The sequence below is a fragment of the Pleurotus ostreatus genome (assembly GCF_014466165.1).
Source record: "Pleurotus ostreatus strain PC9 chromosome Unknown scaffold_2, whole genome shotgun sequence".
Classification (NCBI taxonomy): Eukaryota; Fungi; Basidiomycota; class Agaricomycetes; order Agaricales; family Pleurotaceae; genus Pleurotus; species Pleurotus ostreatus.
Window position 1 is genome coordinate 2,080,058 of NW_023503157.1, and position 26,207 is coordinate 2,106,264.

Below are 26,207 nucleotides of genomic sequence, written 5' to 3' on the forward strand. Positions count from 1 at the left end.
TGATGACACTCAAGCAGTGGCATTTCGCGACACATCAGTGGTATATTTGCCATCAAAAAAGTCCTACGGCAGAGTGAAAGCATACTAAAAAGATGGACGATACGATATCCATACAGCAAAGAGCGAACGGTTCTGATCAACCACCAAGAAATGCAGCAAGCGCTGCAGAAAGACGAAACTACAAGGATCCGATGATAGAAATCCAAAACCAAGAAGACGCTTGACATCCTTCTCGAAGAGCACCTTACGTGCGTTGAAGGAATCCTTTCTTGCGGCCGGTCTAGTACCACGAATCAGCAGGGTTCGCACACGAGGAATGAAGAAATCACGTACACCGGACTTGCCGTCTGGTGTGAGAGGTCGACCTTGCTCGATTCGTCGCTTCTTTTCCTCGAGTTCGTTGCGCTGCTTCTCGAGAGTCTCCTTCATCTCCTTGTGACGGGCATACAGCTCCTCCTCAGACTGCTTGAGTTTGGCTTCCTTCTCTTGCACCTTCTGTTGGAAGACCATCTTCATTTCAGCCTCCATCTTAGCGAGCTTGGCCTCGTGCAGCACCCGCTCCTCTTGCATTCTTGCAGCAGGGCTAAAGTAAGGTTATTAGAACTCGTATATCATTGTCACAAAAAGTAACGGACTTAGTCTCCTTGAAGACAGCCGGGTCCTGGATGACGCCCATGCTGACCAGTTTCTCTGTTCGCCAGTTCTCGTAGAGGACATCGTTGGTGTATTCGCGTAGCTCCTCCATGTAGGTGCGGACAAGCATCTGCCTCAGCTTGACAAAATCGCAGTGCTCCTCGTTGTCGACCTCGACAACACCCCATGGGTATACACGACCCCGAACCTGACGACCGTCCGGTGTCTCGACGACTTGATTGGAGCCAACGACAGCGAATGGAATCTTGCTTGCAATCTCAGCGGCCTCAGCAAGAGTTTCCTCGTCCTCGTTTTCGTACGTGGGAGCTTGGAAGATATGGATGTTATGATATTGTATGTCGGCGAGAATCTGGTCATATTGATGAGGAATGTAAGGTTAAATGAGTAGCGGCGAATCTTACCCGTTGCTTGAATTCGATGATTTCTTCGTCAGTCATGGTGTCAGCCTTGGCTATAACAGGAATCAAATTGACACGAGTGTGTAGCCGTCTCATGAACTCGATGTCGATTTGCTTGAGCCTACAAACTAGCTTAGACTTTCATAGAGATGATATGCGAGTCTAAACACGTACGAGTGACCTGTGGGCTGGATGAAGTAGAGGCATGCGTGAACACGGTTGTCGACAATCTTCGAACGATTCACGCGATTCTCCTGCTCAAGATATGAGTCGAAGCGAGACTCGATGTTTTCGACGATGGGCTTCCAGCTAAAAGCGCGTAAATTTTCGCGTCCATTAAAGTTAAAGCAAAAATCCCACGTACCTGTCGTCGTTGTTGACGAAGTCACCGAAGCCCGGCGTATCAACAACGGTGAGGTGCAGCCGAACCCCGTTTTCCTCGATATCTGAATACAGTTCAGACTCGTGTGATAGAGACATCATTGAAAACTAGCAACGCACCAGCACCAATACTCTCAATGGCAACCGTCTTCGGTCGGTCGGCAGCGGGAGGCAAAGGCTCCTTTGGTGGGTAGAGAGTCGTATTAAAGAGCGTATTAATGAGCGTCGACTTGCCCAAGCCCGACTCGCCTGAATCCTGGGTCAACAAAGTGAAAACTGGACAGTTATGATGAAGACCTACCAACGACCATCGCAGTAAACTGGAAGCCCTTCCTTACGCTTTTCCTGTGGACCTGGTTGGGCAAATTCGAAAAACCAACGAAGCCCATGAGCTTTTTGCGAATGACAGAAGTCATTGGAGAGGATTGAGCGGTCTGTGCTAATGATGGGCTTGAACCATTTGGCACGCCGTTGTATGAGGCGTCGCCATTGCGAGAAGAGGCGTACGAGTCGGTCATCTAGCAGCAGAATACGGTCAAGACGGTGAGCAGGACGAGAAGGGAACAGAAAATACACTGTAGTGGTCGCTGACGAGAGGGTCGTCGTCTGGTACTGGGGGGAGGAAAGAAGTTGGGCTTGAAGCTTGGTCTTGTTTGGCGCGGTCTTTGCCTTTGATGGAGTCCAAATCTGGCTTGGGCAGCAAAAGGGTCTACACCGCGGCCCTATGCAGTCAGAATACCGCCACTGCTGAGGTTAACGACTCTATTACCCATGAATACGCCTTCCACTTGAATGGGTTCATTTACGTTGATGCACCGACACGCGCAGTGCGCCGTCTCTTTACATAGGTTCACTGCTTAAATTAAACATGCAGCTCAGGCGAGGCGATTGGACTAGAATGTATAGATTACTGCCAGGATGGAAAATAAATAATGCACAGGAAGCTGAACATGAGATAAGGAGTGGTTTATGCATCGCAAGCATCTATGTTCATGTACATGTCGAACATCTCCTGCTCCTCCTCGCTCCAGACGCCTAGGTCAGATGGCGATGGGCTGGATGAAGGCTCCGATTCTGTTCCGCTACTACCTCGAGGTGGCGTGGCCGGAATAGAAAAAGGGTGTTTCTTGGTCCCCTGATTCTGCCCGTAGGGCGAGTGGCACGGGGTTCTCTGTTTGCTCGTCGTGTGTGCATCCGCGCTGTATATGGTTCTGCCTTTGGCATTGAACGGATTGCGCGTCGGTGGGAAGGGGGCAGCAGCGACCTGACCAGCAGGATACTGACTCCTCATCAAAGGAGCGGACTGGTCGTGTTGACGACCGATAACAGAGAACAGGGCAACTCGGGCGTCGGCAGTTCTGTCCATGGTGCGTTGTCGAATGATGAGGATCGTAACCTGACGGAAGGCCCTTCTTATAGCCCTGACTATCCGTTCGCTTTGGCTGGTAGATATTGGATATATACAAGCCACAGTGGCCCAATCTTACGCGTGGCCACCCCATACACCTCGCTGGTCAATGGGGGTGCAGGCCACCCGAATATGATTGTGTCAAAGAGGAGCACAACGAAATCACTGCCATTGTGTTTACTGGGCATTTATGGTATGTTTACCTTTAGCTCAAAAACTACCGAAAACAAAACCCAGTGAGCACAGGTCCTCGATATGTGGATTGTGGATCTCACCGTCAGGCCTTGCATAGTGGCCCACGACATCAAGGTCGAACTTCCCTCGAATACAATCATCTAAGTCCAGCTCCGCAGTAAGTACCCCTTCAGATCCTAAAAGTGGCCCAGCGAGGACTTTGCCCAATGGGTTGATGATAACACTTCCACCAGCGATCATAATATTGTCTGGCTTTCGATTATTAGTATCGGCAACAGGATGATCCGGGGGGTAGTCCTTTTCTTGCGCAAACTGGCATGCCGACAAGACGAAGCAACGACCTTCGATGGCGATGTGGGTCATGGTATTCTGCCAGACTGGCCTAGCATCCACTGTCGGTGCGCAGTAGATTTGAGTGCCTTGCGAATAGTAGTAGGTTCTGACTGAACGCTGCGTTAGTTGACATGTAGAAGTATCGAGACACCTTACGCAAAGGCATATAATTCTCCCTGAAGAAGATGCTTCTGTGAATATATCAGTTAACAAATTGATTCGGGGACTACTTGCCAGCATATAGTAGCCGAGAGCTTCGCAGAAGCTTGCGCGCCGAGTGTGTCATTGAATTTAGCTTCGACTACTGGAAGAGTGGAGCCGTCCCCGAAGCCCCAAATCAGTCTCTCAGAAGCCGTGGGCATCAATTTCCTATGTTTTCCAACAAAACCGTCCTGGGGGCTGATGAACAGGACAGTGCAGTACAATGTCCCGCCATCGCGTTCAATAACACCGACCACGATGAACACGCCGAGATCCTTGCTAACGGACTCGATGCGAGAAACGGCAGGGGAAGGAACGTCGATTGCGGCGTTATAGTAACGCAAGAATTCTTCTCGGCCCTCTGGGGAGCGATCGCCCACTACAGTTCCGAATGTTGACATTTTGGGGTAGCCACCAATGCTGCAATCCCCTTGATTCAGTTCCCGTGAAGCGAATATTGAGAAGAGAACTCACAAGGCTTCCGGGAACACAACTAGTTCGGACCCATCCCTTTCCTTGCCAACCCGAGCAAAGTGTTCCAGTTTATCGAGAGTGCTGGATAGCGAGTAGCCAACCGTGCATGCCTGAACCACGGATGCCTTGATCATCGTTGGAAACAGGTCGCAATTTGCGAACCAGAGTGACAAATCCGATTCCTAGAAAACCCTATGCTTCCCCAGGGCTAACACTCAACGTCACCTGACACGGAAGACATATGGTGAATTCATGATTGTATTATAAGTATGTGAAACTACGCAATAGATGTAGGCGGTCCGGACGAAGCGACGGCTCCACCGGAAGGTAACCATTCAGCGGGGAAGTCTCTTATTGTGGGTCGGTGGAAGACACGACCACGAAGATGTTCACCTTTCTTGGCCTTTCTAGCCTTGGCGTATACATGCCGTAGGTCAAGAGGAAGTTTGGCGAAGGTGTCACTTGCATCCTATAACACGCCGTCAGGGTGCGATTCACAAGTATACATTGGTCACGAACATTTGCTGCTGCGACTAACCGGTCGAGCGCGTCGCTTGCCCACTTGAGGTTCATTGCAGGCTTCGGGAAGTCTTCGCATGATATCTTCACGTAGCCATTGCCCCATTCCTTTTCCCGACTGACCCCAGCATCGGTCGGGGGATTTGGCGTCCATCTCGGACCAGCCAGGAGTTTCAGCTTGTGAACAGCATGCTGGCCGGCGAGAGGTAGATCGTCGACCGCAACAACAAGAACGCGTTTCAATGCTGCCGGATGCTCTTCCCCTGCATAGTCCAGCGAGCGAACATGAAGCGGGGTTGACGAGTCCGGAGGAACAAACGGTTTTCGGAAGGCTAGACCAATATGAGCACAACATGGATATTCAGTGGCGAACACAATTACCGACGAGCTTCGGCATCTCGTGCTCTATCAGACGAAGGTAGTGGAGTATCTGCCTATGCTGCCTGAGCATCATATGGCCGGAGGAAGCAGTGTCGTCGTCGTCGAATTCATCGTCCAGCAGTTCTAGAGCATCGGTAGCGGTAATCTTCTCCTCCATTTTCGTGCGGCGTGCGAGCATAGCTGAAGACGCATGAAAAGAACGAATGTGGCTGCTCGTCGCGAGTGACGGCCTCACCTGCTTGGAGGCTGAGGTCAAGGCATGGTATACGGCGCGCATGCTCGAGTTCGGGATTTCGACAAAACGCGCTCCGACGTCGGGATGAGTTTGGCTGGGAGATGTTTGTTCGACAGGTTGTTGCCACGCGGAAACAAATATAGGTACCCCTGTCCAACTTACCGCTTAGTACTGGCACCGTGTTCTGAACGACGATCACCATCTTGGACAGCATCGCACCATGGTCGTGAGTCCCTCCAATCATCAGAACATTTGCGCAACTTTCTTACAGGCAATAAAGCGTCTACTACTCTCGATCAAAGCAGAATTAGAGAATGTGACCAACCTGGTGCCCGCATCAGATTCCTTCGAGTATTTCTTTCAGGTGGCTGAGTCCCTCGGTGGTGGTGCAATTCCCATTGAATTATCTCCCAGGTAAAATGCAACAGCTGCCACGAAGTCCACCCGCGTTTCGTTTCCCTCAATCGTGAAGTGCGTCACAGAACCATTCATTGTCTTACTACAGTTAATTTATCCAACGAGCAGGAAGAGCGAGATGTTTCAGGCGGCAAAGGTGCTACTGCGCACTTTGTTTGGCGATGCGGAATGTGTATGACCACATTGTATGGTCGTTTCCCCATCTCTAAAGCCGCCCCATCACTCAGGTAAACGGGAGAGCTCCGCCAAATTCGAGGCTACGAAGCCACTACCATATGCCGATGAGAACGGCCAATTCGCTCCCCTACTCACCATAGAGTGCAGAGGGCTGGAATTCGTAGGATTTGACCCGAGAGTATGCTAACTGGCGCTTCCACATGATTACGCTGACTTTTCGCGTAGGGGATCTGGCAATGTGAGGGGTTGACGGGTGCGAAATTTCCGGAGGTCGACCTTGAAAACGGCGAATGGGTGGACTACGACGAGAAGGTAAACTTCTTCCCAGTTTACTGGTACATCACCAAGATCCTGACCGTCCATCAGGCAGCACTCCCAGTAGGTGTATCAGGATTGGAAAGTCAGTGGAGCAGAGCTCCCTAGTAACGGTATACGTATCGAACGAGATCTATCAACAGCTAAGTAAGTACGGACGAAGATGCAGGATGCTCAAATTGTTGAAATCATGATGAGTGCAAGTTCTGTTGCTTCTCGCTTGGCGGTGGCTTGATTCGCCCGCGAAGAATGTCTTGCTTCCAACCGTGATGATCGCTGGGTGATGGTAGATGTAAGGCTTCCCTCCCTTCGATAGCTATTTCTTTGGCCTTGTCTTTGCCACCTTGAAGGAGTTGGCCCCCAGATTTCTTCAACTTGGTTATATGTTCGATGCTAGATTTAACATCATCATCGGGACTTGGCAAAGAGCATCTCCGACCGAGTACTCACCCCCAAAGTGCAGCTTCTGCCTTGCTAATCTTCGCTTTATGCAAGTTGACGCCCCTCTTTTCCAGGATTTCTAGGAATTGATGGAAATGCTTTGCAACGGTTAAGCGAAAGTGTATAATTTATTCAGAGGTGTCACACCTCGGTGGATGTTCTGCGTCCCAGTATAGTTTCATAGAATCACCCACAGTCAGCCAGACAGTAACAAATTCGCTCACCGATAATGCCCTGACAGAGGCGATAGTGTATGTATCAGACCATCCTTGACGGAGATCAACCCGGCTGAGGTAACGAGACCTCCGCCCAAGAAGGACGAGTGCTGGAATTCCCCTGTTTCTACAAGAAGTGTAAGCACGGAAGAGTGCATTCTAGAGCTCCCGATCACCTTTGATACCAATGAAAATATTGACTAAAAATCAGAATCAGTAAGATCAATTTAACTTATGTGGCGGAGATTCTGGCCGACAATTTTTGTCCTGACACAGTATGGTCAGCCTTGGTTGATCTTTAGGTCCGGCCTCGAAACTCACTGAAACGTAGATCCACGTATTGCGGCGCACCGTCTTTCTTAACAGTCGATTGAGGACACCGCGGATAGTGAAGTACTTTCTGAATAGCCGTGTAATACGGTACTTTCCTGCAATCGGTTCAGCATAGTGCTGGGGATCCGAGGATTGTACAGATGAAGAGCCCGAGTCGCGCCTCGTTGTTGGGACGACGCCACCAGGTAGTTCATCTGCTACGATACCCAGGCCTTCACCAGCCTCCTTCCAATGTCCAGCAGAAGTGTCGACAAATTGATGGTTTCGGGCCCATCGTAGCTTGCCCTCCTGATCGATTTCAACGAGATAGTTCAAGCCTAGCGTTTCGGGGTGAAATTATTCATCGGCCTTGTGAAAGTAGATCACTCACGTTGTTCGTCTGATAGGTATCTATCATCGGTGATAGAAAGTTTGTTAGCAAGAAAATGGGGTTATCAGCCCACGTAGAGGGAGTAATTGTAATTTGCATACTGGATACGCTGATTCATAGGAACTCAGTCCACTGTGACTAGATGGGGGATACAGTAGCTCACCTCTGCCTCTAGCTGAGAACGCGGACATTCTTTGAGTGAAAGGTCCTTTCCTGCCCCTTTGTCTAACCTAAAGATTTTTTAGCCGTTGTGAACGAACAGAAAGTATTGTGCAATAGAGTGCATACCATTTGAAGAAGTTATCCTGGGTATCCTCTTCTACCCATTTCCTATGATACCACTAGCCCAATACATATAAGCCCCCTAAGTGACTTCAATTTACAGCCAACTGGCCTTGACTGAGGGTTACTCTAGTGTTAGGATCGGCGCTGGTGCGTGTAGAAAGCGTTGTACTCAACGATTTGATCCATATCTATGTTTCCTAGTATCATATTGAGCATCAGATGGCAGAAACAGTCCATTGAGTTTACCCGTCGATGAGTTCGAGCCAATGCTGGGTTTCCAGCTGCTTCAGAGCGGCAGTAGGCTCGCTTTGACCAGGCAACTGCAGCCGTTCGTTGGGATCCCTCAACTTCTTGATCAGGTCGGAGGCGCGTCTCCATCGTGCCTTAGGTGTGTTCTGCCCTTGGTCTGCAAAAGAATTGTCCACCTGCAGTTCCTCGAACGTGAACTTGATTGTCAGGATTCAAAGCCAACGTGACGGCCCACCTCCAGCTCCGCATGTCCCACTGCCTGTATCCAGCGATTGTTGGCTGTCATGTACTTGGCAGTGGCCTCATTCCGCCTTCGCCAGGCATGCTGTATTGTGCGGGCTGCCCTGGTCCGCTCGCTGACATCCTCCGTTGATGTCGACATGACTGCAGTGGCTAACAGTGTGCGAATGATTAGAAGCGAAAGCGACGTCACAAGATGTGATTGAATCAACAGAGCTGCTACATTATGCATATTAGACTGTTACATGATATCATAAGGGATGGACTAATGAACATTGTTGAGTGTGTGTGTGTGAGAGTAAGAAAGAACAGATGCGCGACGAATTTGGATCAGAAAATGTGATATATGGATGAGATTGTAGAAATCCAGAGACAGAAATCCATCATGTAAACCCGGTGAAAACCCAATTGTCTGGGAGCGTGAGGTATTTATGCCTTCGCAATTCCGAGGCAGTGGGACGCTCCTCCGGATTGCTGCCAAAAACGTGAGTATGCGACGGGAAAGGAACAAGGAAGAAACAGGCTGACATTGCGAAACATTTCCTTCGGAAGTCATCTGCTAGAGGGGACAAGATAACATCGTCAGGGACTGGTGGCGGAAGTTTAGCTTGGTAGAGCTGTAGAAGTGTCATCAGAAATAAATTGCTGTAAAAGCGCATAGTTCTACCTTAAACATCACCGCGACAACTTCATCGCCATTCCAGGGTCGCATACCTGCCCACATTTCCAAAACGACACATCCCATGCTCCAGATGTCGATTTTGAAGTTGTAGCCTTTCTTCTGGGAGTTGATAACCTCTGGCGCCATCCAGAAAACTGTTCCTTTCATGGCCGTCATGGCGCCGCCCATATCGTCTGTGCGTTTGGATATTCCAAAGTCTGATATCTTGCACACACCCGATTTCTCGACAAGGATGTTGTCCGCTTTCAAATCCTAGGATGCCGTTAGAGTTATTCTAACAGTAGGTGCGGATTGAACAGCAACGTACCCTATGCAGTATCCCCTTTGAATGAAGATATTCCAAACCATCAAGAATTTGACCCGTGAACGACTTGGTGACTTCTTCGTCGAACTTTCCATGTTTCAGCAAACAGCTTCCAATTGATCCACCAGGAACATATTCCAAGAAACTGTACATATCCATGAGTTACCTTGCTTGCGAAGCACCGCTGTAACGACTCACATGCTGAGATTTGATGGCGTCTCTTCAAAACCGAGGTACTGAACGATATTAGGGTGGTCGAGGTCTTTCAGCGTCTCACTCTCGAATTTAAGGGCCTCAACAACCGTCACTTGGCGTGTATCATTCCTGTCGCTCAGAGTCTGTGGTATTTCGACTTGCTTGACTGCCATCATCTCTCCTGTGGTCGCGTTTAGGGCAAGATAGACTTGACCGTAAGTACCCTTTCCTATGAGTTCTCCGCGAACCCATTTGAAGGTCGCTGAATCTAAAATGGTTGAGTTAACAAACGTTATCAAGTAGATATTGTGCTTACTTGGCCCGCCAGGAGGTGAGTCGGGAAGATTGGCCCCGAGACTTGCTTTCGCGGCGTGCAGAGTCGTCACTTCCTCTACGCGACTGCCCCATAATTTCGTACTTCTCTTACGAGACATAGTCGTATGAGAAGCGGCGGCAGCGCGCGAAGCGCGTTTCTTATGTTCTTCGGCAACAATTCGGATGGACTTCTTACTCCTCACCCTTCCTCTATCGTTGATCTGCAGAGGTGGTACGGGCGGATATTCTGGAGCTGTTGGTGACGTGCCGCCCGAACTAGCTTCAATGACTGGTTTGTCAAGGTCATGTTCCGGGAAGAAATCTTCAAGTCGGTCGTAAACGTCTTCAGGTGGCGGTCGGGGTGCCCAAGTGTAGTCACGCATATCAATGAAAGTACTTCCACGTCCTGCATGTCTGGGCGACGGAGAGCGACTTGACAAGGGCGTCATCTTCGGAGCTGAAGAACGTATGGCCGATGACATGTCCGAGGCTGTACTGGGCACTGATACAGGAGAGGTGCTGCCATTATCGTTTTGAATCTGTACTTTCAACGCGGGACCTCGAGCTGATTTCGACGGATTATCAACCATAGGAGGCTTCGCCCACATCGACAAGGAGGTGCCGCAATCATCACGATCGCTGTCAGATTCATCAGAAGGTAAGTGACTTTGAAGGAGGGGTGGCGATAGCTTGGAAACATCTGATGGAGTCTTCGGCGGGAGCGGAGATGTAGGGACATCGGCATCGTTCCTGGGACGCACAAGCAAAGTTGCCTCGCTATTGTTGTTCTTCATATATTGAGCGAACACCCGTTGGGCGTCCACAGTGAGCGTTGCCCTGTTGTCTTCATCCGGAATTAATGTGCTAGATTCTGAGGCTGATACATCAGGACGTCTTTCTCGGGTAGGTGGCCGACGTGGACTCATTGGGCTCGTAGGGCTGCGTGGAGGTGTCCGGTGTACATCAGAGCCATGGTGCCTGTCACTAGATCGTTCAACAAGATTGGTGGAAGGTTTGCTTCCGTAGCCGCCGGCAGATGGGTAAGAACGAATGGGGGAGATAGCACGCGGAGAACGAAGTATGTCTTGTGGTATCGGATCGTGGCTGTTGGTGTAGGTGGGGGATTGCATCCGTACTTGGAACCGAAGAGAAGGAGAGTTCGGATGTTCACCGATGGCGGACTGCGGTCGAGGATATGGCTCGGTTGAGGAGGCAGATAAACCCGCCGAGGGCAAAGGAGGAGTGAAATTTGAGTAGTGACTAAAGTCGATGGAGTTCGAGTGAGGGGAAGCTTGCACAGGAAGCGGACGATGATGCTTCGGAAGGGGAGGAGGATTACTCGAACTACCAACACTACCAAGTCGACTTGCTGGATCTGGGCGCCGACCTAACCCTGGGCGCATACTGGGCGGGTGACCGGAGGCTTTCAAGTTGTCTACACTTCGAGCTACCTTCAGCATTCGCTTCCAGTGAGGACCTGATGTAATCATGGCTTTCTGTCCACCCATTTCTTCTTTAAATGGCGCCGGCCACTGAGGATTGGCGGCATTCCTACCCACCGAACGACCTTGGGGAGGATAGCGAGGCTCGAAATTACTGGTTGGTGGTACTGCCGGGGGTGGAAGTCGAGGGGGAGTCGGGATCTTGATTCCGGAGACGGAACGGTTTGCAAATGTCGAAGGTATTTTGGCCCGTACCGGAGAGAGTTGTGGCCCAGAGAACGGTATTGAGGGCGAGCTTCGGGTAATATCTCTGGTAGGGTCTACGTGAACCCAGTCGTCGTTCTCCAAAGGTAGTCGTTTATTATACTGGAGATCAGGTCGACTCTTAGAAGAGTGAAGCTGATGATGCCACCGCGACGTATTCTGTTTATGGTCTTCGCTTGCTTGTATAGCTTGCTCACGTTCAGCGGCAGCATCAGATCCAGATCGTCCGTGTAAGCGTTTTGGTGGGACAGCCAAGGTATGTTCGTCAGTGAATGAGGGTCGACTAGGGGACTGGGGAGGGGGGACTGGAGGACCATACGTCGAATGTTCGCCGTAAGTCGGACTAACGTCTGCAGTAGAGGGCCGCCTGCGGTCTTGAGGTGGTGAAGGAGGTCGAGGTAGAGGGGATACAGCGCGATTTGAGTTGGTACCATTCGATCGTCGGGTCAGAGGAGAAGGAGGGTTCGGTGTCGATTGAGGTGCGAACGGCTGATGAGGGGGCGGTCGCATGGTTGCTCGATGGCTATCCCAATCTGGGTTGTCGAGGTCTGCTTCATAACCATTTCGGGGATCACTGGTCGAAGATAAGCTGCCTTGTCGCGAACGGGATCGACGCTTTGGTCTCAGAGGGGCGGTGTCGGTGAAGTTGGGTGGAAGGACGGGCGGCGGGATTGGGTTGGGACTATACGAGATGGGGGGGTGGAGCTGGGCTACCGGTTCGTGAACCAAAGCAGACGAATAGGACACCAAAAGCTTGAGTGAACCTTTGGAATCCCCACGCTCTCGGCAAAGCTCGAACAAACGTTCATCGCTCAATGCGTCCCCAAGGGCGTAAGCTCCAATCTCCGTTACCCATATAGAGAATTGTTTTTGATCTTCTTCCTCCCAGATAGATAGCTATGCGATGTCAAGAAGAGGCAAAAGAGGGGAAATGAGGGGGACACATACCTTGGTAAATATCCTCTCTTTGATAAAAGCTGGATCCTTTGCACCACTAATATCGACAGTGTAATAACGTTCGGCATCTGGCGTCACGACGATAATGACCTTCTCAGCCACGGTGATAGTTGAATTGGTACTTGAATCAGAGCCAACCACTGTGGGAGACTATCACACCATGAACATTCGAAAGGGACGATGGGAAGCACTACGTACATTTACATTGCGAAGCGGTCTAACGGCTGGGGGCTTGAATTGCTTTCGCGCCGCAAAGTCTCTGTCAGGTCCATGATTATCAAAATCGCCGCTAGAGCCAAGGTTTCCAGGCGTGCGTGGAGGAGTAGATTCGGCTGCAGGAGAACTTGTGCTAGATGGGGACGAAAGACCAGGGTGCGCTGGGGCTCGTGAGATAGAATCTGAGGGCAGATTAGTGTCCACCGTAGGCGTTGGACGTGCCGGCGGATATGGTGAGGTGACCGGCGATACATAAGGGTACGTCTGGGGCTGGGGCTTGAACTGGACTGGTGGAATGTCGTCGTCGTTTTCCACGTCGGGGTTTGCGATAAAGAGATGTCTGATGCGCTTGCGACCGTCGGATTCCGACATGGCTAATCGAGCGGTGAGCATGACAGAGCTGATCACGAAAGCGTATCGCACCGACCAGCCCAAGGTCGATAGCTGGTATACGAGCGGGCAGAAAACTGGCAGGCTTGTGCAGCAACGAGACCTTGCCTGGTCCTTTGCGAGATGAGGAGGAGGAGGAGACGTAGAAACGATGTGGTTTGGGACAAACGAGGTTGGAGACAACCAGGCTCTCCTGGGCGCAGATGCAAGGGCAAATGATGACTAAGCTCACTCAATGGCAGCGCAACAATGGCGCCCACTTTCGTCCCTTTCACAGGCGCACTTGGCCTGCACGCTCCTCTTCCAAGTCTCCAAGCACACATGTGCTTTCCTCATGTTCTTGCAGCCATTTTACACCAGGGAGCTGCGCGCCTCGCCTGAATATTCGTATTTACCGCCTAGTTACCAGCTCTCATGCCAGTGTCACCCCGATCAGACAAACACAACTTTGATGTTACATCCAAATAGTGATACAACAAGGACACTCTACCAGACTGATCATTACCCATCGCCATTACACTCGAGAACCACTCATATCGACGTCGCGTTCGGTCAGTAACCCCGCACGAAGATCGACCTATCCATCAACCGTGGTCAATGCGAGAACCGCGCACCGTAGCACAACGACATACCTTGGGGAAGTCCGCCTTCTCTTCCAGCAGCGGCTCTGCCCACGAAAGAAGCTTCAGGAGAAGAATCAGCTTGACTTCTTTCCCTTGCCCTGAATTTTCCAAAATAGCAGCGTTGACCTCACCAGCCGTCTTTAACCTCTGTGCAGGTGACAATAGCTCCGCGATCGCTGGAGGAGCTGTCGGCGAAGAATCAAATGCGAGAAGAGCCATGGTTCTCTCCAATTCGGTAAGGAACTCTGGATTTTCCTCCCCTCGTAACGCCAACTCTTCTTGTGCAAATTGAAGCGCATCTGCCACCCGGCCTTGGCGGATCAGTTCTATCAGCTTCTGCTGTTGGAGGTGGAAATAAAGCGCTGGTCGTGTCTCGAGTATCTATAGAGAAGAAATGTGTCAGCATTGTGTTCAAGCATACACGGCAAATATTGGTTCATATTGAAGACTGAAGTTTTTGGTTGGAGTCTCATCATAAGCCTTACGGCTTGAGAGTGGTGCATGAAACCTTCTAATCATAACAACGTGACTTGCGTGCCAAAGCTCACCTCTGGATCAAGATCATTGACTTTCGCCATAGCTTCTTCGACATCACCTCGCTGAAGAGCCTCTCGAATCTCCATGCGACTCTCGATGCTGTCGAAATCAACGGGTGGTTTGAGACCGGCTTCTTGACTGAAGACCTCTGCTGCGGGTTTGTACCCTTCGGTAGCAAGGTAGTCCATTACGAGGCGGTTCAAATCACTGTCAAAGGTTGCATCAGCATTGCGACTTCATCAAAGATGTTGAGGCATAGAAGGTATCAGATAATACATGCAAATTTTGTACTCATCAAGGGATTTCAGAGAGATTCCCAAAAATGTTTATCATCCTGTCAGAAGAAGGGGAACGAGTACTCACTCTTTGGAAACTTGCACCTCATGCAAGATACGTTCCCATTCTTCTTTGCGGATTGATGTCTTCGGAGTCTGGCACGCTCATGAGCGAACATGCCCCAACGGACGAGGAAAAGCACAAACCATGAAAATTTTACTGGAGGGGGCAGCAGAACCGTTTTGATCAACTTCTGATTTAGGGCAGGCGCGAAAGTCTGCCAAGGCCACGCCCCTGTCTTCCGCAACATCCAGTGGGTCACACACGACAATTGTGCAGTTCACGGTGATTCGTAGTAAAGACAATGTCCCATAGAACGGCACCAATACAACGAAAGTATATCATGAGCTACTGCCTGTTTCCCACTTGCGTTGCCAGGCGTTCAACCGTTCCATCATATCCGCCCACTCTGCCTCCGTTTTTACACCACGCAACCACCGGTCCTGGATCCCGAGTTCTTCAACGCGCAGCCAGCCTCTTTTCAAGTACTCGTGGTTGAGCTGCGCGCGTCTCCATGGTTCAATGAACTTTCTACCGTCGTTCGGCAGTGCACCCTTCTGCTTCAGATGATCAATCAGGGAATCCATATAATCGTTTGAGGACCCGTTCAGCTGGCGGTGCCCAACGTTGTATGGATCAAACCCTCGACGACGTAAATCATCTTCGTATTCAAACAGCTCCTGTAGCATGTCCTCCCGCGAGGGAAGTAATTTTGGGTTTAGAATTGCGTGGACGGCGTACAAACTCTGCGCAGTGTCAGAAATGCAGTTTGCCGTGAAGATGGGGAGGCCGATGAACGCAAGCGCGGTGGGTGGGTAAGAAGGGCACAAGGACAGTATGTGCTTGTGCAAGGGGAATACGTAGCGAAGGTTGGTCACAAGGCCTTGCTTGTACGTGTCGTTGGAATGCGCGGCGGGATCCGTCACGATTGTTCCTCCAATGTCAAGGAATGGGAATTTATTTTCGTACCCAGTTCCTAATACAACGGCGTCGACATCGTCTAGGAACTGGCCGTCGGCCAAAGTTATTCCTCGCGCCGAGAAGTGAGATATCTGGGGCACGACGTGAATATCCTCAGGAATATCACCCTGAGAGGGGTCTATTGGGCTTCGTAAAGAAACATAAACCTAAAGAGTTTCAGGAGGAGCGTGGATCGTTTGGGGGATCTATCTCTGACCTTCTTGGCTATAGGAAGCGCTTGCTTGGCGACATCACTGCCGCTAGCGCGATACCCAACGACTAGCACCGTTAAATTGGCGTATTTCAGCGGATCGCGGTACCAAATGGTGTGTAAAAGCTCGCGTCGAGGTTTACCAATGGTATGACTAGCGAGCCAATCATCCTCTCCTTGCCAGTGTGGAATATGCGGGTAGTGGTTGTTTCCGGTAGCCACCACGAGGTGATCAGCTATCTTATGCCGCGTATTGTTCAGATGGTCGCGATAGGTGATATTCCACCTGCCGACTGCGGGACTACCAACCCAAGAAGCGGCAACAACGGTATGGTGGAATTTAATAAGACTCGTCAGGTTGTGATAGTCCGTATACCGTTGGTGATAGTCCTCGATATATTCGTGGCTGGGGTAAAGTGGCGTCCCTTCCTCAAAGGGAAAGCCTGGATAAGTCATTGTCGGCACTGGTGTATTGGTGTGTAAGCGAGGATATAGGGGTGTTTCGGGAAGGGACGGTGGAGGGGCCGTCTCCAGCTCGGGCAACCTGTGAAGCACAGGTGTTGCTGTGAGCTCGAGTCAGGTGCAGGAGCGCGAGGATAGCTACCAGATGCCCCCAACATTTCGCCGTTGCTCAAACAAACTCACGTCCCACTCTCCCCTTCTAGCAGCTGGGAAGTCGGACAACGTCTTCAACATGGCCAATCCAGCACTTCCAGCACCTACAATAACGAATGATTTGTGTTCAGGTTCTTGTTGCGTCCAATTTGTGGTGAAGATGGAGAATACGAATTGACGTAGATTGACCATGTTGAGTAGTACTAGTGAGAGCTTAGCGGTCAACCGCGAAGCGAGTGATCTTATATACACAGAAGCCCGAGCCGAGCTTAGTGAAATCCGCCATGGAAATGGCGTGCTTGGGGCTTACGCTCCAATCATTAGGTGTTATCAAAGATAGACCAGTGATATAATGTGAGTACCAAATAGCGGGAGGCCTAGAAGAGTGTTCACTGTTTGGATACCAGTCCTCCAGATCGAATCATGTCGAAGAAGTCATCCTTGACTGCCGCACCTGCCCGAAACGTTAGCATGGAAGAACAGCCGCCGAGATCAGTATTTGATGCCTACCCGCGTCTGTGCCCCGAGACTTTCGTTTTGTGTCTGCTGCAGGTGCTGGCAGTGTGGGTTTACCCGAGCCCCTCTGGGCCTTGGATTTTTCTATTGCCGCAGTAGCAGAAGCTTGTGACTGTTGAATAAGATTGAAGAGTTTGACGACTACATTTTGTTCGTGTGAAGGGCATAACAGAGGGCACTATATCACTGACCTCCTCGTTGAGCGACCTTTCTCAAGGCACGTTCATTCTCACCGCCCCAGCCCCCAATAACATCCACGATCCTGCCCTTATCCTCCTGTTCCTTCCTTTCCGTTTGCAGCACTTTCTTCGCCTTCAATTCTAATTTTTCATCGTTATGCTTCCGAGATATGGAAGGCTTGAGTGAAAGTGGGAGTGCTGAGGGGGCATCGGTGTGCAGAAGCGATTGGAGGGTGTCGCCAAATTTGTTGGGCTCTGTCGCGCGTCGTTTGCGTTTGCCGGTTTTGAGGGATTTTTTGACTGTAGCGATCTCATCATCGGTATCATAGCTCTCGGAACCGGATGAGGCGCCTGAAGATGAACCCTGTGCTACTGAATGTGATGAACCCGACTCGTTATCTGAATCAGGGCTCTGTTTCCGACGTTTTGAAGGAGGAGTAGACATGGTAGTCGTTGTAGAAGATTGTGCGACACGTGACGGGGACTGCAGTGAACGAGTTCTGGCCAGCAACAGGCAGTAACTACACTCGCACTCGCCGGTTGGATACAAATTGCTTCAGGACTCTGCACACTGCGAACTGGCGGCTTGCTCATATCCTCGATTTGTCCGTGACAACGCCATCGACAGTCGGGCATCGAATCTATGCTAGTGCTCGCCGTGTAGCGCTCACCACGGGTTTGCTTCACGGACAACCACTGCGACTAGAAGATAATGGATCCTGCCCTAGAATTCTCCCCAGAACCCGACTTACACCCCTTGCACCCCACAATACCTAATATCGCGCTTCTGCTCTCTAGTCACTCAGGGTTAGCGCCATCCCAGAAGGCAGAGCTTGTTACGCACTGCTTAACGCGTGCTTGCGTCTTTGGCGACTTGCAAGTACTTTCGTATCTCATATCAGACTCGCAGGCGCAGGCGTTTGTTGATCTTGGGATCCGCGACGATGAAGGCCTTGGCCTTGTCAGCTTAACCATCCATGGTTTCGGGTCAGAGTCGGACAAGGATGTGGAGAGGGAAGAGTGTGTTAGACTGCTCGTCTCCCAAGGTGGCAGCCTGGTTGCCGACGAAGGTGAGCCATTGGTAAATGAAGGATCAAATGAAGTGCATCCTGATGCAGTCACGCAGCTGGCTGGACACCACTTCATCATGCTGCTTTACTCTCCCCACCTACCCTGATATCATATCTCATGACACACGGTTGCTCTCCTTTTGATCGGACGCGCCGTGGACTTATGCCTCTCGACATTGTGACTGCGCATTCAATGCTTCCAGGTCGCGACGATGTTGCGCTATTGCTCGAAGAAGCTATGCGCAGTGAAGGCTGGACCGGTGGAAAGATGGAACAACACCGTCGACAGGTAGAGCGGCGAATACGGAAGAAGCAACAACGGCAACATATACAAGATGATGTTGCTCACGTACTCGACTTACCCCCCAAGTGGTGGGGTCCAAGTGCAGACTCCTCATCTACTGACTCCGACTCTTCTGATGAGGAAGACGACATCAATAATTCAGGCATATATGTAAGCTTCCGTTATTATCATTGTTTGCATTAAAAATCAACAACCTCATGATAGACTCCACCAGTCGACTACGCGTCAATGCTTGTCTTCTCCCCCATGTCGCTCCCACATATCTTCGATTCAATCATCACTTCATACCAACCATCCTTGGGTGACGCCCAACCTGCGAATGTCTTATACATGTTGGCAAGGTTCGCATGCCTGACGTGCGATCACACTTGGCTAGAGGACCTCATAATAGGCGCCACAGATGCCATTGAAGAAACCTTCTTCGTAAGTGGCCTATGCCTTGAGTTACGAGCTAGGCTAACTAATAGACAACAGAATCAAGGGGACGATATCACCTGCTTAGTCTTCTGGTTGTATAATACCACCATCTGGCTCCACCTCATGCAGTGTGACAACTCGATAAACGAAGCTTGTCAGATGCTTGGCTCCTTTGAGCTTATAGAGGAAGTCATAAACTCGGTTTTTGGTTGCTCCATTCTACCCCCGATGTGGACTCACTCTAACCCATCGTGTTTATAGTGTTCATCATTCGATTTGCTGAACGCAAGATTGATCAGCTGTTGGATGCCACTCTGCTGGAATACAAGCCCCTCGCTTCTGACCTAGATTCCGTTCAGTTTGAGTCGGACTGGGCATTCCTTCGGGCTTTCAGCTCCAAGAAGAGATCGCATACGGTCACTCCTTCAGCAAGCGCGTCCCCCTTGCGAACTTCTACATCGCCTACCCGAGTAGAGTCTCCAGCACCCTCACCTTCTGCAATGCAAGCGTCGCCCTCAGTACCAAAAGGCTTTTCATCCCTACGACACAGCTTTTCTCGGGTGGGCTCTTCAACGACACCGATTCAATCAATGTTCCCCGAATCGCCTCCGGCTCCATCACCAAATGACCTAACTTCGTTTCTCACTGCTCTTCAAACACTCCTTGTGCTATCGGGCATCAACCCCGCGTTCAGTACTCAGCTCTGGTCACAGATAATGTATTGGACCTCTTGTAAGCTCGAATTCGTCCGCGCCTTCTCCTACTAATGCAGTGTAGGCGAAGTCTTTAATCGAATTTTAACCCGCAAGAAGTATATATGCCGGTACTAAATGCATGCTCTTCTCACGTGGCGCCATTCAGTAATGACTTTTCTTCCAGTTCTCGAGCTACTCAGATCGCCATGAATCTTAGCGTACTAGAAGACTGGGTAGATGGCATGGGCCTACCTAGAGGTGTTCGGTCTCACTTTGCCCCTGTTCGCGATTTGTTGCAATGGCTTCAAGTCAGTATGCAGGTTTCCTGCGTCCTACCTTATATATCTATAACGTTGTTCCCAGTGCCTTTCGTCGATAACAGATTTCCCCGTCCTCATAGAAATCATTCAGGAAATGAAATGCATCAATCCTCTCCAGGTAAGTTTCCCCTTAATGGATGTGCTATGTGTTATCTCAGTTAATTTCGGGGGTCTAGATGCGACGGGCGATACGCGACTATAAATATGAAGTTAACGAGGGGCGGATGACCGAGGAATGCATTCAGTATTTGACGCAGCTACAGAAAGATTGGGAGCGCCATCGAGTCAAACTCGGAGTGGAGGCTTTACGGAAAGAGGTACGCACGGATAACTTGAATGCTTATAAGTTTGTGAATCTCTGGTCAGATTGACGAACGAGATCGCGACCGTGAGAGCATTTCCTCCATGCAAGATACGTTGGAGGATTCAAGGTCGGCACCATCAATACGTTCTATCTCCTCGTCAACGTCAGGCAGCCAGCATGGCGTTGATATCCTTTTTGATAAGACCAGAGATAAATCCGTATGGGAACCTGAGAAGGCCCCTCAAGTTCTGGGAGAACTACTCGATTCAAGATACATGCTCCCACTACTCTTCCCATCTGATCCACGCCTGCTGGCAGCCCTGCCAGGCAGGTTGAGCGACCACAAGGACCGTAAATCCGAGTCAGGAAGAGGCTACACTTCACCAAGAACACCTGACGCCTCTTCGAATCCTCGTCGCGGCTCCATGTCCTGGAGATCACGGAACAAAAAGATCCGTGAAGTGGGAATAGATGTTCTCCAGTGGGTAGATGGCATCCCATCTGCTGCTCGATGGGCCAAGCTGGCAGAAGCTGATGAAGAAGAGAACTCCCCAACATATGACACCGCCGACGTGGAAACTCCATATGGCGAGGAGCTGACAATTCGGACAAACGTCGTGCCCCTTACGCGACAGCCTTCCGGACGCAGCAAAGGACGAGCCAGTATGAATGGTGAACTCACTCCTGTCGAGTGATGTTCTAACGAGTTACCGGTTTGTCCGCTATGTCTCCATGGTATTTAAGGTTCTCACGATCTCGCTCGTTCTAGCATCGCATTTAGATAGTTACCCACTCCTCTACGTTGTTCCGCCACAATCTACTGTAATATCACCATTCAAAGTACGCACAAGATGAAATGTACTCGCCAATTCAAGGAATTTACGTGTCCCTCCACCCCGCCAGTATATGGGTGACGTATCTCCATGGCTTAAACTGTAAGTCTTTATCCGACCAACCATCTGTCCGCGAATGCTCGATGCATGCGGCCAGTCGTGTATTGTCATGCCTCTTGGATTCCTTTTGCAGCATTCATCACACGATAAGTCCTCCCGTGTATAATCGCTGCATATAAACAAGGGAGTTCTCTCGGCCGCTCTTGAGAAGGAGAAATACTCAGAGAGCCTTCGCTCTCTCCCTACCACACTTCCCCTTGATCTTCTCCCGCAGATGTCGATTCCGCCTCGCCTGATTTCCAACGCCGTGCCCTCCGTGGTCAAACCAACGACGTTGCTCATCCTCGTGGATGACGACTCGATCGGCAGTGGTTGGTGCGAACAGGTACCTATCCTTGTCTCGTCTGACAAATTGGAAAGGCACTTATCCTTGTTGCAGTTCAGTCAGGAGGGATACAATGTCCTGCATGTCAAATACCCCGTCGTTGAGGAAGACGGGTACGACCTCCGTCAGGCACTTCTGAAGGCCGATAAAGAAGTCAGCAAGTTGGGCGGCGACTGGGCCCTGATCACGTATGGACTATCTGCAGTGGATGCGAGGACCTTGCGATCCTCTATTCTGTTCTCGTGGAATGACTTAAAGGCTTGTATCCACTTCTGCCCCAACACAACGAGTGCAAAGCCTTTCTTGTTGAAGAAAAAGGCTGGAGGATACATCCCGTAAGATTTTCGTCAGTTTGCGATCCTTAAAAGTATTGATGCACTAAATCAGGTCCGTCTTTCACATACCCGCGAGCCAGGAGCTCATCCACGCTGCGCTGATCCCACATACCCAGACAGAACAACTTAACAACAATAGCCGATCTCACCCTACGATATCCGTGTTCACTTACCCACTCGTCCCGGAGAAATTCCCGTTCCCACTGATGCTGAACGCGCCGTCCCGTGCCGCGAGGGAAACTGTCTGCCCACACATTCGCTCCGCGACGACGCTGTCTCTCACTCGCACCTTGACGTTGCTGCGAAGATGCATCGGGCCTTATTTCGACCTGGAGTCAGTGTGGGAGCAACACGCTCACTATGTAAATTTATCTCATTCGGTGTTGCTCATATCGCTCACATCAAGGATGCTCAAATTTCCAATAGGAATTTGTTGAAAGGGACCCACAAAGTAAGTCACCAAACATCAGCAGATGTCTATACGACGCGTGAACTGTGTTTCCTTTTTATTAGAGACCTTGTCAACTATGGTAAGCGAAGCATTGTTCGCCGTTATACTAATTCTTGATTGCACTTAGGTTTCTGAGCCTTATGTGAATCACATTTCCACTTTAACGGGAGGTATGGGTCGTAAGGATTTATTGAGGTTTTACAAGGTTTGCTCTTGTTCGCTCCTTGGACTAGACTCAAGCTTATTCTATTTTCAGTATCACTTCACTGGTCTCGATGTACGCAGACAAACGTGCCTCCGAATCACGAAGAAACTCACAATGACGTAGACCACGCCTCCAGACACCGAAATGATCACCGTTTCGCGTACAGGTAATGTTGATCGCACTTGTTACACCTCGCTTAAATTGAGGGGACCCGCGTAGTGGGAACGGACAGAATCATCGATGAAGTGAGCGTATGACGGTATTTGTGGAGTATCGACTCATGTTTCCATCGTGTCAAGATGATATTCAAGTGCACACACACAACAGTGAGTTTCATCGTAGCCGATGGTGGAGCGAGTTTCCAAACCTCACCGCTACGACCCTTTAGGAAATCGACTAGTACGCTGCGTTGGATCTTAGATCTTGAATAAAATGGAGCTGACAGTAATTCCAGCTTTCTGCCCGGCATACCGCCCACCGGTAAGAAATTAGAATTCCCTGTAGTGGGAATCGTTGCATTTCGAGGGGACAAGATGTTTTTCGAGTAAGCGTCTGAAAGCTACTCTGAGCACCACGATCTGATATGACTTGCTAGGCATATGTATGAGGCTCCGTTTACGATGCTAATCCATGTAGGGCTGATCCAAAGTCAATTTCTGACTAGATATTGGGACCAAGCTTCCGTCTTAGTACAGGTAATTCGGAAAATGCTTCCGCTGTGTACCAGTAGCTTCGGAGTTGCGCGCTGACAGTTGATCGTAGCTCGACCTGCTTGATCCAACCAATCTCCCCGTCGCGGGTGTGGATGTCGCCCGGAAGGTGCTCGATCCATTTGGGGTACCGAGTAACACGTTGCTGGCGCGGTGGAAGACCAGCGAAGGCTTAGGCACTCAGTGATTCATGACGAGCATCAGTAGAAATTAAAAATACACATGTAACACCAGCGGTCGCCAGGTGTGTGTAAATGGGTGTCCACTATTATCAACAGCGGCGACCTTGGGGCTGTACGATGTGAACTGCCTACCGCAGTGACGGCGCGTGACAGGATGATGGGCGTTACTAATAGTAACGCTTTGAGCTCACTTGAGTCCACGCCAAGCGGCCTCCATCAACCTTGCTTTCAGCTGGACTTTGAAGGACGACCACCATGATCATTGATCCTCAATCCTCAAGCTCACCCCCTCCATTTTACTCTGATTCCAAGAAATCAGGCTATGGGGACGATGAGAAGAATGCACGGGGTAGCGTGGCTGGTCCAGACTACTCAAGCTCATCACTAGCTCCCACCAAGGACAAGGACGACCATGCGGCGCAATCGCTGAGCTTCCAGCACCCTTACGAGGACACGTCGTACTCGAGCGCGCACCCAAGACAGCCGTCGTATTATGACCAGCCCGATTCTTACCTGAATAAGAGTAATGATTCAGACCAGTCACTAGTAAAGAATGCTGGCCCTGCTGGCCGTACAAGTCGCTACGAGGACCTAGGTATGTGCTTTCAAGATGGCCTCGCACCTCTACGAATACGATCCTCACAGCAAACCCGACGTAGAAGTGGCCGATCCTCATGGAGATCCGTACGACTCGAGTCGGGCTCTACCTGTGGGAGAAAAGCCCGGCGCCATTGCGAAATTCTTCAACGGTGGTAGATACCCTCTGGAGCAGCGAATAGAGGACAAGAAGCGGGGCATAGGTCGTCAAAGATATCCGTTTGTCGGTGAGTAATCTCCGTCATACCGCCGTGACTTCTCTCTTTCTGACTTTGTTCGAACCAGTATGGGCGCTCACCGCTGCTATGACCGGTGTGTTCATCTACGAGCTAGTTCTAAATAACCGAGAACAAGGGACGCCACTGTCATTCAAAGTGCGTACGCTGCGTCCAGGTATTCGCAGGGTCTCTTACAGCAATTATAGCCGGTTGTAAATCCTATGCTGGGTCCTTCCTCAAGTGCACTGGTCAACCTTGGGGCCCGCTTCCCACCGTGTATGAAGCTCGTTGCTGAGATTCCTCCAAACACCCAGATGGCATGTAAGCTTCTAGGCTTGTGAACCACACGCACCATTTATTGATGGTTGTACAGGTATGAACAATACTGCCAACCCGCCGGACCGCTTCTGTACCGTTGAGACAATATGTGGCTTTGGAGGTATGTAGCCTGTGGTAAGTTTCTATCTCAACCTTCGCTAAATATTAGGCACATAGGTTTTGGTGGAAAGGAACCGAATCAATGGTTTAGGTAACTTTTTAGAATGAACTTGGGTTGTGCAATTCTCACCTGTGAATAGATTCATAACGCCTATCTTCCTGCATGCTGGAATTATACATCTACTGCTCAATATGTTGGCCCAGCTCACGCTCTCTGCTCAGGTCGGCATGCATCGAATAGACGTGCTTAGCATACTGACAGCAGTGATTTAGATTGAGAGAGAGATGGGTTCAGGTGGCTTCTTCCTGACGTACTTCGCCGCTGGTATCTTTGGTAATGTCCTTGGTGGTAACTTTGCCTTGGTCGGTATACCATCGGTGGGAGCCAGTGGTGCGGTCTTTGGCACTATTGCGGTCGGTTCTTCTCTTCACAACCGTCGGTCGTGGACTGATTTGTCGATGCAGGTGACTTGGGTCGATCTATTCGCGCATTGGAGGTATCATTACAGACCCGTTCGTAAGGTGGGTAAATTAGCGCATCTATCGTAGCCACACACTAATGGAAGATCAGCTCGTCTTCATGACCATCGAACTTGCCATCGGTGTCGCAATTGGATACATTCCATGTATGTCCTACTTTATCTGATTTCTAAAACAATGTTTAAGCGTCACTTTCCAGATGTCGACAATTTCGGTACTGTCATACCATCCCGCTGTACTTCGTTTACTAACCAAGTCCCATAGCGCATTTGGGCGGCTTCCTCGTCGGCATACTAGTTGGCACATTCTTCTACCCAGTTATCAGCGCGACGCGGCGGCATAAGCTTATAATGTGGATCTTCCGTTTGGCTGCCCTGCCGATCGCCATCGTTCTGTTCGTCGTGCTGACCCGCAACTTCTACACGTCGGATCCCTATGCTGGTAAGTACACTCTCGCGATGCTCGTGTGAACGATGTAGTGATAAAATTGTTCTATATAGCTTGTGCGGGCTGTCGATTCCTCTCCTGCTTCCCGACCAACGCGAATAATCACTGCAAAGGAACTGGTATGTGCCTTGGCTCGGTAGATCATTTCGTTTGTTCCTGGCTCATATATATTCTCCAGGCCTCACAACGGTGCCGGCATAATGTGAAAAGAGATTCCTGCAATAGTAGTACTCACACCTCACTGTCTCTATGGACTCTGCTACATCATCTGTACCGTATTTAATCAGGACATTCGAGTAATTTGTTGCACATTCAGAACCATCGATGGTGGTCAATCAGTTGTCACTCATGACGATGGTTGGCGAGAACTAGGCACCAGGAAATTGGAATTACGGAGGCAAATGATATTAACAGAGCACATTACAGAAGTACAAGGTATATATAGGAGATGGTAATCGACGCGTAGAACCTGAAAGGATATAGTCAGATATGTTGCCACGAAGAAGCGCGAAGATGGTGTCAGTATTAGCATGGTATATCCTCAACCCCACGTCCTTGAGACGAGGTCAGGGCTTGACTTCTATTTTGATAATCATTCGAAAGAGAAGTGGAAATCAAAACTCACCATGCAACCTGCAACGCTAAGGGCCCTGCTGAATCCTGGTACAAGAACTATTAGCCTTGACCATCAACGCGATATCAAAGAGCTCAGAAATTTGGGTATATGAAAGAAATTCATCAACCCGAAGGCTTCGAAGTAGCGATTCATTTGTGTCATCGCTGCGACATGAAA

At 50.1% G+C, this 26,207-nt stretch overlaps 12 protein-coding genes across 12 annotated transcripts; 4 read left to right on the forward strand and 8 right to left on the reverse strand.

Annotated features, from left to right (window-relative positions):
* Positions 1–244: 244 nt before the first annotated feature.
* CDC3 (Cell division control protein 3) lies at positions 245–1,951 on the reverse strand (the record flags this gene model as incomplete). Its single annotated transcript, XM_036773145.1, has 8 exons — positions 245–280; positions 334–583; positions 636–1,003; positions 1,056–1,173; positions 1,227–1,361; positions 1,417–1,498; positions 1,554–1,682; positions 1,735–1,951. The coding sequence occupies 8 exons, from the start codon at positions 1,949–1,951 to the stop codon at positions 245–247; spliced, it is 1,335 nt and encodes a 444-aa protein (XP_036634618.1).
* A 449-nt stretch (positions 1,952–2,400) lies between these two features.
* PC9H_003553 (uncharacterized protein) lies at positions 2,401–2,799 on the reverse strand (the record flags this gene model as incomplete). Its single annotated transcript, XM_036773146.1, has 1 exon — positions 2,401–2,799. The coding sequence occupies one exon, from the start codon at positions 2,797–2,799 to the stop codon at positions 2,401–2,403; it is 399 nt and encodes a 132-aa protein (XP_036634619.1).
* Positions 2,800–3,029: 230 nt separating this feature from the next.
* On the reverse strand, positions 3,030–4,178 carry NIT1 (Nitrilase; the record flags this gene model as incomplete). Its single annotated transcript, XM_036773147.1, has 5 exons — positions 3,030–3,058; positions 3,117–3,475; positions 3,526–3,560; positions 3,600–3,990; positions 4,045–4,178. 5 exons carry the CDS (start codon positions 4,176–4,178, stop codon positions 3,030–3,032), a joined length of 948 nt encoding a protein of 315 aa, XP_036634620.1.
* Positions 4,179–4,321: 143 nt separating this feature from the next.
* Positions 4,322–5,221, reverse strand: PC9H_003555 (uncharacterized protein; the record flags this gene model as incomplete). Its single annotated transcript, XM_036773148.1, has 3 exons — positions 4,322–4,513; positions 4,564–4,895; positions 4,945–5,221. The coding sequence occupies 3 exons, from the start codon at positions 5,219–5,221 to the stop codon at positions 4,322–4,324; spliced, it is 801 nt and encodes a 266-aa protein (XP_036634621.1).
* Positions 5,222–5,399: 178 nt separating this feature from the next.
* On the forward strand, positions 5,400–6,196 carry PC9H_003556 (uncharacterized protein; the record flags this gene model as incomplete). Its single annotated transcript, XM_036773149.1, has 7 exons — positions 5,400–5,405; positions 5,460–5,543; positions 5,594–5,650; positions 5,705–5,768; positions 5,824–5,951; positions 5,999–6,085; positions 6,140–6,196. 7 exons carry the CDS (start codon positions 5,400–5,402, stop codon positions 6,194–6,196), a joined length of 483 nt encoding a protein of 160 aa, XP_036634622.1.
* An 80-nt stretch (positions 6,197–6,276) lies between these two features.
* On the reverse strand, positions 6,277–8,453 carry PC9H_003557 (uncharacterized protein; the record flags this gene model as incomplete). The annotated part of the gene is made up of 13 exons (XM_036773150.1): positions 6,277–6,481; positions 6,539–6,627; positions 6,677–6,689; positions 6,754–6,871; positions 6,921–6,944; positions 7,002–7,011; positions 7,066–7,394; positions 7,448–7,467; positions 7,549–7,556; positions 7,611–7,677; positions 7,736–7,777; positions 7,979–8,178; positions 8,217–8,453. The coding sequence occupies 13 exons, from the start codon at positions 8,451–8,453 to the stop codon at positions 6,277–6,279; spliced, it is 1,362 nt and encodes a 453-aa protein (XP_036634623.1).
* A 151-nt stretch (positions 8,454–8,604) lies between these two features.
* Positions 8,605–14,631, reverse strand: PC9H_003558 (uncharacterized protein; the record flags this gene model as incomplete). The annotated part of the gene is made up of 15 exons (XM_036773151.1): positions 8,605–8,695; positions 8,750–8,838; positions 8,889–9,155; positions 9,211–9,352; positions 9,406–9,670; positions 9,719–12,320; positions 12,372–12,530; positions 12,579–12,970; positions 13,020–13,179; positions 13,270–13,363; positions 13,505–13,563; positions 13,619–13,990; positions 14,158–14,353; positions 14,510–14,577; positions 14,629–14,631. 15 exons carry the CDS (start codon positions 14,629–14,631, stop codon positions 8,605–8,607), a joined length of 4,959 nt encoding a protein of 1,652 aa, XP_036634624.1.
* Positions 14,632–14,823: 192 nt separating this feature from the next.
* PC9H_003559 (uncharacterized protein) lies at positions 14,824–16,460 on the reverse strand (the record flags this gene model as incomplete). Its single annotated transcript, XM_036773152.1, has 3 exons — positions 14,824–15,609; positions 15,660–16,197; positions 16,258–16,460. 3 exons carry the CDS (start codon positions 16,458–16,460, stop codon positions 14,824–14,826), a joined length of 1,527 nt encoding a protein of 508 aa, XP_036634625.1.
* A 197-nt stretch (positions 16,461–16,657) lies between these two features.
* PC9H_003560 (uncharacterized protein) lies at positions 16,658–17,408 on the reverse strand (the record flags this gene model as incomplete). Its single annotated transcript, XM_036773153.1, has 3 exons — positions 16,658–16,722; positions 16,779–16,925; positions 16,976–17,408. The coding sequence occupies 3 exons, from the start codon at positions 17,406–17,408 to the stop codon at positions 16,658–16,660; spliced, it is 645 nt and encodes a 214-aa protein (XP_036634626.1).
* A 267-nt stretch (positions 17,409–17,675) lies between these two features.
* On the forward strand, positions 17,676–20,768 carry PC9H_003561 (uncharacterized protein; the record flags this gene model as incomplete). Its single annotated transcript, XM_036773154.1, has 10 exons — positions 17,676–18,033; positions 18,090–18,487; positions 18,542–18,760; positions 18,812–18,962; positions 19,016–19,486; positions 19,532–19,577; positions 19,634–19,757; positions 19,813–19,887; positions 19,946–20,086; positions 20,136–20,768. The coding sequence occupies 10 exons, from the start codon at positions 17,676–17,678 to the stop codon at positions 20,766–20,768; spliced, it is 2,616 nt and encodes an 871-aa protein (XP_036634627.1).
* A 472-nt stretch (positions 20,769–21,240) lies between these two features.
* PC9H_003562 (uncharacterized protein) lies at positions 21,241–23,239 on the forward strand (the record flags this gene model as incomplete). Its single annotated transcript, XM_036773155.1, has 10 exons — positions 21,241–21,351; positions 21,406–21,686; positions 21,739–22,048; positions 22,113–22,137; positions 22,200–22,216; positions 22,265–22,342; positions 22,423–22,508; positions 22,797–22,886; positions 23,007–23,037; positions 23,105–23,239. 10 exons carry the CDS (start codon positions 21,241–21,243, stop codon positions 23,237–23,239), a joined length of 1,164 nt encoding a protein of 387 aa, XP_036634628.1.
* Positions 23,240–23,489: 250 nt separating this feature from the next.
* On the forward strand, positions 23,490–25,615 carry PC9H_003563 (uncharacterized protein; the record flags this gene model as incomplete). Its single annotated transcript, XM_036773156.1, has 13 exons — positions 23,490–23,829; positions 23,894–24,058; positions 24,117–24,205; positions 24,256–24,370; positions 24,423–24,488; positions 24,545–24,578; positions 24,628–24,709; positions 24,761–24,901; positions 24,953–25,009; positions 25,059–25,113; positions 25,232–25,408; positions 25,468–25,533; positions 25,593–25,615. The coding sequence occupies 13 exons, from the start codon at positions 23,490–23,492 to the stop codon at positions 25,613–25,615; spliced, it is 1,410 nt and encodes a 469-aa protein (XP_036634629.1).
* Positions 25,616–26,207: the final 592 nt, after the last annotated feature.